This window comes from Atta colombica, unplaced genomic scaffold (assembly GCF_001594045.1).
Source record: "Atta colombica isolate Treedump-2 unplaced genomic scaffold, Acol1.0 scaffold281, whole genome shotgun sequence".
Lineage (NCBI taxonomy): Eukaryota > Metazoa > Arthropoda > Insecta > Hymenoptera > Formicidae > Atta > Atta colombica.
The window spans coordinates 301630-312794 of NW_017259383.1; the positions used below are offsets into that span (position 1 = coordinate 301630).

At 38.1% G+C, this 11165-nt stretch overlaps 1 protein-coding gene across 1 annotated transcript in view; it reads left to right on the top strand.

Moving 5' to 3' along the window:
- Positions 1–11165, top strand: part of LOC108689926 (tyrosine-protein phosphatase 99A) — an 80845-nt gene that overhangs the window by 46693 nt on the left and 22987 nt on the right. The window contains exons 3-4 of the mRNA XM_018196907.1: positions 9416–9603; positions 9701–9815. Coding sequence (XP_018052396.1) covers positions 9416–9603; positions 9701–9815 — 303 coding nt within the window. The remainder of the gene's footprint in view (positions 1–9415; positions 9604–9700; positions 9816–11165) is intronic.

Here is an 11165-nt window from a genome sequence, read left to right on the forward strand (position 1 = left end):
TCTCTCTCTTTCTCTCTCTCTTCAAGAGAGTTGTGATAGTAAAGTTTCCCAGTGAGGACCAATATCGGCTTTAGGATATCCTCTCGTCGCGTACATCTGTGCTTCAAACCGATTCAATCGTCCAAATTACATCTCCCGCAGGCTATCAAAACGAAGTTTGTCGACCACGATGACGCTGAATGGCGTCATGCTAAATTAAATGGTTGACACCCTCTGGTCGTTAGCTTTCCCGAGGGTGGGCCCAAAGCGTTTCACGACGACACGCGGAAGAAAGTGACGAAATTCTGGCCGAAAGGAGGAAAGTTCAAAAGAATACAGCGGCGACGAGGACGGGAGAAGATTGAGAGCGCGGCACGACCAGTTCTTGGCATCCGGAGAGGCGAGAAGAATCGTTCAGGACGGCTAACTAAAGAGGCGCTAATTGCAGCCGGCAGCCGGAAGCGTCAAGCTCAAGTCGAGCCTATTCTTTTCCTTTTGTTTGCTAATTCGTCCCTTCTCTCCCTCCCCTCTCTCTCTCTCTCTCTTTCTACCTTTCTCCTTTTTTTTCTTTCTATCTCTCTGCATTTCCCAGATCCTTTCTTTCGTCGCCGGCGTCCTCGACGTCATTCTCCCGTACGTTATGAAATAGGTTGAGCGAATCTTGCGCCAGGCCAAGCCGACCCTATAAATTCCGTCGAGCGCGGGAGAATGACCAGCAACGTGTCATATATACGCGCCACGGACGACAAAGTTTGTGAGTGCGAGGACCATCTCGTCGTTCCACACTCTCAACCCTTTTCGACCTGGATTCCCGCGCGTCGTTGATCGCAGGCCCCAATTACCGGGTTATTCGCGCGCGTGCGTGCATGCGAAGGGCCAACTCGTGGTCCGATGAGAATTAGGTGGCACGTGGAATGTAACCCTCGTAGATGGAATCCTAGTTAATTTTTAATGGATGAACGAGTAAACGCGTAAGCACTGAATTCGCGTCTGTTGCAGTTCACTAGGTTTTTTTCTCTCGACGTTTTGTGCATTGATCATTCATTGATAAAGTACATACGAAATGTTACAGGGTCAATCAGAATAATTGATGCTTGATAGATTTTATAATATTGCACACATATATAGGAGGAATATAATTTTTAACGAATTTTTTATATAGGTTTTATTAATTTTATTAGGTTTTATTAATATTTAGTTTATATTATGTCGCTTGTTAGAATATAAATATCTCTGATCATTTTACGCGATGTTTATTATATTAATAATATTATATTATATTACATATTTTAAAAATAGTTATTTAATTTATATTACACAAATTTGTACAAATTATTATAATTAATCGCATTTAATAATATAATTAATAGTTTATTTAGAGATTGGAAAGAGGAAATTTGACATTCTTCATATATTCACTCATATCTGCATTCACATACATGCCTTTCTTAATTATTTACACATTAATTTATATTATCGTAGAGAGGGCGGTAACATATTACATTACATTATTAACCACGTAATATTATATTAATAGCATGCTAATTAAGTTTTAAATTGAATGTATCGATTGCCGAATATTTTGGATATCGTCCCTATTATATTGCAACAAGTTTCAGTGTCACATTTCTCTGCACAACTACCTAACGCAGTATCTAAATTTATATAACAGAAATCTAAATTAAAACAAATAAGTGAAGAAGATCACATTTGATCGAAACGGAATTTGTCTAATAACATTTTTGTGTGAAGTTTATAATTTTTAAGTAAATTATGCGTTGATTATTTATCGATCTTGAAACACAGTCAGAATTAAACCTCATTTTTCAACATTTGTCGGTGAATTTTTACTTAATATTATTAAATTAATATTTATTACACTGAGAAATATTTCTTGCTGAAAATAAATAAACCAGAAGATTCTGATTACATTAATCAGAATTTTGGTTATCTGAACTAGAATCATAATAGATTGAATCAGAAAATTTGAATTATCTATTTTCAACCAGAATTCTAATTAATGCAGTTTCTTTTTCCGCTGTAATTATACTGAATCGAGAATATTTCCATGTGTAAATGTACAGCTTTCGTCAATAATCGACGTTTGCTTGAACTGGAAATTATAAAATTCACGTAAATATTATTAAGCACTAAGATAAGAATATAACTCTATAATTTGTGTTAAATATTTCTCAGTTGATTTTCACTTAATATTACTTACATTAAAATTTATATTATTAAGTATATAGAACCGAGGATATTTCCACCAGTGAACGTATTGCTTTTCTACACTGAGAAAATTTTCTAGTTGAAAAATGAACGAACCAGAATATTTTAATCGTATCAATTCTAGTTATCTCAACTAGAATTATAATAGATTCAATCAAGAAAATTCTGATTTGTCAATTTTTAACCAGAGTTCCAATTAATCCAACCCGACTCTTTTTTCAATGTATGCATTCTCTTCGTGGATCAACAAGGGTTTATTTTATACTCCCGTTCCGAACTCGATTCTGTTTCCGAGATGTTTCACGTTAAAAATTGAAATGCGATATTACGTTGCAGGTTTATTTCGCAAACGGATATTGTATGCAAACTCAACTCTTATTAGATACATACGTAGCCACATAACCATGACCGGATAGTAGCTCATCAACGATGGCTCATCATTCCGTCGTGTGAGATGGGAATAATTATCTATCTATCGAGACACATCTGCATTGCCGAGCCGGATTTCGCATATCTCCATATGTGGAAGTGCGCTCGTACGTACATCCGTGTTAATAATTAATTTAAACAATGACGTCAATGAGCTGATACGTGACACGGTTCGAGAAAAAAATTCGGCAGTGATATTATTCCAACGTCGATAAATCGCGAAATCCTACGCGCAATTTTATTCGCGTATCATTGACGTCAGTATTTTTGTAATTTCCCGTCGCAATATCGCACGCGATCCCATCAGCTGTGCCTGAATTAACGCTTCGAGATAACGCTCGCGATAAAATCGAGATAATTCTCTCCTCTCTCTTTCTCTTTTTTTTGTTGCTTCGTTACGTGACTGCAACATACGGTCGTTTTCCCACGGTAGTTTAGATTCGATCGCGCTCGAATCGGTCCTTCCGCCAGTTAACGAATACCATATCGAGAAATATAATATTGTTGAACCTGGGACACGCGCAGTTTGTTTTTACGTGATGTTAAGTAACGCGATACAGTGCGGGAATTTTTATGTATTAAAATAAAAAAGAGGGAAAAAGAAAAAAACTCTTTCGAGGGACGTAGCGTGATCGAAAAACGATACGTTCGTCGTGCGAAGCCGGTTCGCGGCGGCGAGGATGAAATGCGGTCGCGATATATTCGTGTTGTCGGTGCAATGAGTATCGCATGCACTCGAAATCGACGGTGTGCACGACTGCAATGTACGGAGAAACGAAGTATTTCCGCGAATGTATTTCTGCGAATGACGTTTCGTACGTCACTTACGACATTCTCCAAGAGACAAATAGACGGGAGAAGAATGATGTACACATAGAAAAATATATATTGTAGGACCTACACAAGTAATAATTATTTGTTTCAAGTATTTTGAAAGTTCATATATTCGCAAACCTATCAGAAGCTCATCAAGAGCATCAAATTTATTCAAAATATATTTTGAAAATTTTACTCAATTTAATTTCATTCAATTAAAACAAATTCGATTTGTTTATTATATAAAGTCATTTCTTCGATAAATATTGTAATATTCTTCAAAAGAAAATTGATATTTTGAGTACATAATAACGAGTTTTCCTAAAATTACACGGGGAAAAATGTTTGGTTGAATTAATTGGAATTTTAGTAGAAAATGAACAATCCAGAATTCTGATTAAGTCTACTAAATTTTTGGTTAAAATTAATCTATTAAAATTCTAGTAGATTTAACCAAGGAAATTTTAAATATTGATTACTTCAACTAGAATTTTAGTAATTTAACAAGAAATCTAATAGATTTCATTAGAATTCTAGATTTATTCATTTTCCATCAGAATTCCAGTTAATTCCACCAAATATTTTTTCTCTTTATAATAAGTATATTTTAATATTATTTAAAAAATACTTTTTGTTAAAAACCATTACTTAAAGAGAAGAAAAATTGAGCCATCACTTTTTAGTAATAGAAGATATTATATTCTTTTGTACGTATACTAATACGGGGAAAGAATGACAGTTTTTTTGGTTTGTAATTTTTCAAAACGGTGATAGATTCCATCGTTTCTCCATCTGCGGCACACTTTCGTTCCTTCCGTTTTTAATTACGAACGATGCATTTTCGGGCTTTAACGGAAAACACTGTTGATGCACTCTTCGAAAAACGATATCTTCCTCGGTTACTGCGGTGCGGTGCGGCGCGACGCGCGATTCGTTTCAGTTTGCAAACGGAATGTGGCAGTCGATATGCCCACATCGACATCAACGATCGTACGAGTGGTGAATAATGCGTCAATATTGACAAGATGCGTAGACAGGTCACGTTGCATGCGATCCCATCGCGCGAGTCCGGTATAGATTCGGCGACAGATTCGACGGACATTCGGCAAACAAACGAAACGACGAACAACGCGGTGATATCGTGGAACCCGCCGCGCATTGGTTTATGCTACCGGATTCTAATTCATGATTCTAATTCGTGGATATCGGACGCAGTAGGCCGGCCGGTAGGTAGATAGGTCGATCTGGACCGATGGTAGTCGCTCGGTTGCTCGGTCGCTTGGTCGCTTGCCTGTGTGGCAACGGCACGGGAATTCACGATGGCTCAAATGAAAGCACCCTTTCACCTCCCTCCGTACACCCGGATCAATAGGGCACGGACCGACGAAACTTCTCTACTACCACTTTACCTCGCGGCCGGGTCCAAATACGTATACGGCATCACGGTCCTCGTATCCATTTCCGGACCTCGTTCGCCCCCGCTCGCCATAAATATACAGCGTAACCGAGCTACCAATTAGCCATCGGGACACCCGTCGGCACTGCGTCGTCCTGGTAAGTTCATTCGCGCCAGCGAGTCGGAGAACCAAACCGAAAATTCTAGGAACTCACCCGGCAACTCACCGCTCACCTTTTTTTTCGGTCACCGCCGGTGTCAGTGTAAGAGCATATCTCTGTGAGAATTCGCAACGATGATCCGCAGATCAAACGTAACATTCAATCTTGTATTTTGAATGTAAATTTGAATGTAAATTTGAATTATCTAACAATTTAATTCTTCTCTAGGTATTTATAAGTACCTAGAGACACTTTCAAGATTTTTAACTTTATAAGATTTTCTCAATGAAAGAGCATGTCTTTACGAGAACTTATACACGGAAAGTACAGTTTTACGAAAGTATGTAAAATTTAGCTAGACACAGATCTGAAAATAATTTGCATCATCAAAATAATTATGTAGGACAAACAAGGAACAAAATTTGACTCTTTTCTTCTCTCATTACTTACAAGCAATGACAGTTTCTGGATTTCTAATTTTATATACAGAAAGAAGTTGTTTTTCTAAAAAATCTAATTAAATTTAGCTCAGCACAGATCAGAAAATAGTTGAATCATTAAAATAATTATGTAGGACACTCAAACTAATATCTAGTGTTAAAACTTTTTAAAGTGTTGCTCATCATACTTGAGATTCTTACATAATTTGATGAGCCAACAAAATTATTTTCAGATCTGTATCTAAAAACTTTCAAATATCTCAACAAACTTATTCTATCCGTGTAAGATAGATGTGTCTATGTGTCAATCAACATTCCATCATAATTTATCGATTATGTTCGCTAAAGGAGATTATTCACTGGTCACATTGTTAATTCTGTATATTGAGCAAGTTGAGCAGATTTACAACCGCTTGTAATAATAACGATAAATGAAGGACTCAAGGCACTTTAATCGTCTATTGGTTTAACCGAGAAATTTGCTCATTGATTAGATATACTATATCCCGCACTCAATATAATGAACTTCGGCGTGGAATAAACGGGAACGAAGCCTTTCTCACTAAAAATCGAACAAGAGACTGATAGAGAGAAAGAGAAATAGAGAAGGAAAAGAAGTGAATCGCATTGTTGCTGCCGCAACATCCGATGGGTCGGGATCCTAAGTAAGTTCATTCGCAAGAGTCGTCTCGAGAATCGGGAAAGAGCGGTAGCTTCTGTCTGCTGTGCGAACTATTTTCGATTCCGACAGGGTTGATAAAGTAGTAGAGGGACTCGGCAAATGCAATAAAGGCGCCTTTCCGCGAGTCACGTTTCGACGTAGCGATGGAAACCCGAAGAATCTCTATAGTACGGGATGACCGAGGTAATTTATTTTCCATCTTGATATTACATAACGACAATACTTTGTCGCGTCCCGGTTAAATAATGAATCGTCTGAAAGCACCAAATCAGGCCGCGATTCTTCGAACGTGTCGTGCCCGACAATGCGGCCCAATTTTTACGCTCTTATCATTCATTTACTCAAGTTAGTCGAGTTCGACACGAACCCACCTGTTTTACCTGTTTTACCTGTAAAAGCGCAAACGAGAATTAAGAAAAAAATTAATAATTACAGTTTAATTACGGGAGAGGGGAAGGGATACACTACGTAAAGCGCCAACTTCGATCGGGATGGCGTAATTTCGCACGCTAAGCCATGTAATATGTACGCTCGTGTACTTACGGCGCTATTACGCCGATACGTAGATTTCGAGAACAATATTAGCAACGTTTACGCGGACGGTTTGTCACGATTAAGCGTTTCAGCGCTTACGGCGAAATTGGTACTTCGATAATATATCACGGAAGTATAAAACCGACGCTATCGTCATAAACACGCCGACGGAGTAATAATAAGTTAACGCAGATTTAGCACCGGTAAAAAGTGCAGCTTGCATTTATCGCGGCGCTAAATTGCCCAACATAAGTGAAGGGGCGGAGACTACCTAAGCGACTTATCACTTTTCACTTGTTTCTACTAATACTCAATTCACTTATCAGCTTATCGTTGTACGCCACACATTATTCTCTTTTCTGATAATTAAGTAGAACATTTTTATCAATGGCGCAATTTTATGCAAGATATTCATACATCTTTTTTCAGTGCAGAAATAATTGCAAAGATATAATTAATTCAATACTATTTTTTTTTGAAATCATAAATTAACGATCAGTTTTTTTATTTGTTTACAAAATATAAAGATAGATTGTTAGATAGAGGGTAATTAAATATTAATTAATAAAATAATTAATAATTAATTAATTAAATTGATGACGAAATTGTTCGTTATCGTAACAAAATCTCTTATTTTTTCACTTCTTGTGAAAACTAACGCTTCGTGCGATCGTCTTCGCACAATTAATCGCTTCGTTATCGTGCAATTAACGTTTTCACCGCCTTAAACACGACGGTTGGATCGGTCAGGTTAACTGAGAGGGCCACTGACGCACAACGCGCATTAAATGTCTCGGTATAATTTCTGCGATAATTTCTCATCCCCCGCGGCCGAGTCGGCCGACGCGACTCGACGTGCCGACGCGATATCGCGACAGCGCGATGGGGGTGTTTCAAAAAGTGACACGCGGATGCTAATTATTTCGAACTTGGGTCGTCTGCCGTAACTGAGAACAACGAGCCTCACCTGCCTTGCCTTCACGATAAGGCAACCTGAAACAAATTACACCAGCATTAAAATTATTACACGACCATTTTTTAGCGGCTCACACCCGTGCATTTCGGTCGACGTCATGGAGATTGAATAGCCGCGCGGTGTTTCTCGTATGTGTGAAACGCGTCGCGCGCGAAGAAAACGATATTTAATAACGGCAAAAATTCACGAATATGGAACGAATATATATTTTTTTTTTGGGTGCGAAAAAATTCAGTCGCTTCCATCGACTCATTTTTCTACATGTAACGACATGGAAAAAGATATCAATTTACCACACGTATGTGGATTGCGATATGCGGATTTAGATGCGATTCATATGCACGTGGAAACGCGGAATTAAAAATGTCCGATTTCGAAAACAATTCCATGAGGGAAGGAGATCAATAAATGGTACGTATGCTGGTAAACGATCGTGCGTATGTATATAAAGAGATATTGTTAACATAGATCGAATGATTTCGTCGGAAATATACATTCTATGTCGAGCGTAAAATACATTCGCGCGTGCGTCAACAATATGTACGAATGGCTGCAAAATTTTATATCGCGCTCCTCCATAAACATGGGAAAAAAACTTGAAATTTCCAAGAGTTTGAAAATTTATATCCATGATTGTCGATTAAATATTACGTTTTCATTTTTCTCTGCTCATCCAGAAAGAGAAGGAGGGGAGCAGGGGGGGGGGGAGGGGGCAGGAGAGTTACATATTTATTCGTGTTCGACTCAATCACAATTATCGATTTCCGACCGAACGTTGCGTTTCGCAGCAACTTTAAATATTATTTTTTACAGTACATCATATCGCTTTGTTCTTTAGAATCAGATTTTTTTTCAACTGATGGATTTTTATGGATAGTATATAATATTTAACGTTTAATTAAAATGTTTCGATAAGAAAGAAAGAAAAAGAGAGAAAAATTGATTGATTGATTGAGCGTTTATTTTAGTTTTAGGACAAGCCTTCTAAGAACTTTAAGACAAAACAGACAGTAATGCAACAAAAGCACAAAAGAAAATATAAAAAAGTAGAAGATGTAATATATTTTAAATAAAATGAAGAGTTACAGATAATGAGTAATAATGAAAATAATAAACAAAAGAAACAAAAATAATAATACTTTAAAGAGAGAGAGAGAGAGAGAGAGAGAGAGAGAGAGATCGATTGATTGATTGATTAATTTAATTCTAGAGCAAACCCTCTTTAAAAATTTTAAATACAAGGCAAAGCAGAGAGCAACGCAATAAACGTATAACAAAAAAACGTATAAAAAATAAAAGACATAAAACATTACAAATAAAAATGAAGAGCTGCAAACAATAAAGAAATAATAACAAAGCTAATACAAAATAACAAAATAATACATTACAGAAATAAAATGAAGAACTATAGATATTAGTGAAAATAACAGAAATAATAATACTCTAAAGGCAGAAAGAGAAAAGAACAAGGAGAGAGAGAGAACCGCTTCATCGAGATTTCCCGTAGGGATAAAACAATCTGTTCTCGCATGGAATAAACATATACGATATTTAGATGAGCTTTGGTCACTCGAAGTCGCGCGAATTTCCTCGTGTAACGAGATACGTATTGCATTCATAAATGCATGCGGACGTAATACTTTTCTCTTTCGAACGAACAATGTACTTTTTTAGGATTAGCTTTTCTCATGTCTCCATTTTTGGGATCCCGTTTTCCTCCCCTGAAGTTTAGAATTGGAAGGATTTACGTACAATATATATGATTATTTACAGTACCAGAAGGAAAACCAACCATCACGGCGGCACACAATACCTCAGCGACGTCTATTTATCTGGCGTGGAAGCCACCGAGTCGCGACACCATACATGGCGAGTTCCTTGGGTATCGCATCGGGTACCGGCGACGCGAGAAAGCGGATGAAGAAATGAAAAACGTTTACATTCGTGATCCTGCTGTTGACGTAAGTAGCGTGACACTTCATCTTAGTACGCTATTTGTTAGGTGAGAAGCTAACAAAAAAAAAAAGAAAGAAAAAAACTGTGCTTTTTCTTTTTCAGAATCACAGTATTCACAATTTGGATACTTTCACGCAATACCTCGTCTCTCTGCAGGTATTCAACCCCGAGGGTCACGGACCTGCGTCGACCGTGACGGTGATGACTGACGAAGGAGGTAAGTAAGTGGCAAGGGGGAGGGGAAGGTGAAAAATCGCGAGTTATCATCGCATGATTTTCCATGAGACTTGGCAGAAATTGGAACGATAAATCCGAGTACAAAATTAGATTAGGAAATTCTCTCCGAGTATAAAGCAGATATAGAATACCGAATATACCCAAGCACGGTAAAGCAGAACGCGGGTATCATTCGTAACAAGGTATTCAACGGAAAGCTGGTTTAGCTGCAGCTGCAATACGAGAGTTCTACGTAGTTACGAAGGTGAATGTTTGCTTGTTCACAATATCGTTTGTATTAACATTTGTGTTAATTATTAAGCAGAGAGCTCGCATTGCCCTCAGCTAGACTTAGACTTCGGGATCTCTCTTATCGCATCGCGGCAATTCGTACGGGATTACGAACGTATCTATCTAAATATTTATCGTTTGTAATTGAAATGTTAAGATAGAACTTTGAAATCATTTTCTCCAAGAAGGAAAAAAGGACCGTCAAGGTCTGCACAGAATGAAGTATCATTCCTTGTTTCGAACGCATTTAGAATACATTATACAGCCTGTTTAAATCTGCTGCTGGTGATTCATCGTTTTCATCGTTATATCCTGAATCATCGTCATCGCTCTGCATATCTACCGCCAACTTTCTATCTGCCGCTGCATTCTCGTCTACGATAGAAATTCTTCTTCTCCTCTTCTCGAAACGTCGGGAGTGCTCCATTCCCGAAAGGAGTATTCTCATAATCTAGACTGCTAGAATCATCGCGAGCATGTGCTTGGGAATTTCTCATTCACAGAAACGTTTCTCCACATTCATTAGAAATTTAATATTTTTATAAAGAGTTTATTCTGCCAACTTATAAGGAGTTTCCAACGAGACTTAATTTTATAAGCTTACTAATGAGAATGAGGAGGAGTGAAAGAGAAAAAAAGAGAGAAAAAGGAAAACAAGAGATAAAGAAAGAGGCCAGAGGCAGCTGATTCAAAAGTCCAAGAGAGAAAGAGAGGATCTCACTCGTGTGAGAGAGATGCGGAATAGACGGAGGAAAGAGAAGAAGTGGGGATCGTGACAGCCGGTGACTGTGCGACAGAGGAAGCCGACTGCAGAGAGAGACCGAGGTAGACGAGGAGTGAGAAAGAGAGAGCGATAGAGAGAGGGTGAAGAGGAGAGAAAGAGAGAGAAGGAGGGGGGAGAAAGAGAGAAAGCAGGAGCAGCTGCTACGGCGTTTCGGTCGACGCCGCGCCTGGTCTCGACAATCGATTTTCCCCGATTTTTCAGCACGCGGCAGTCAAGAGAGAAAGAGAGAGAGAGAGAGAGAGAGAGAGAGAGAGAGAGAGAGAGAGAGAGAGAGAG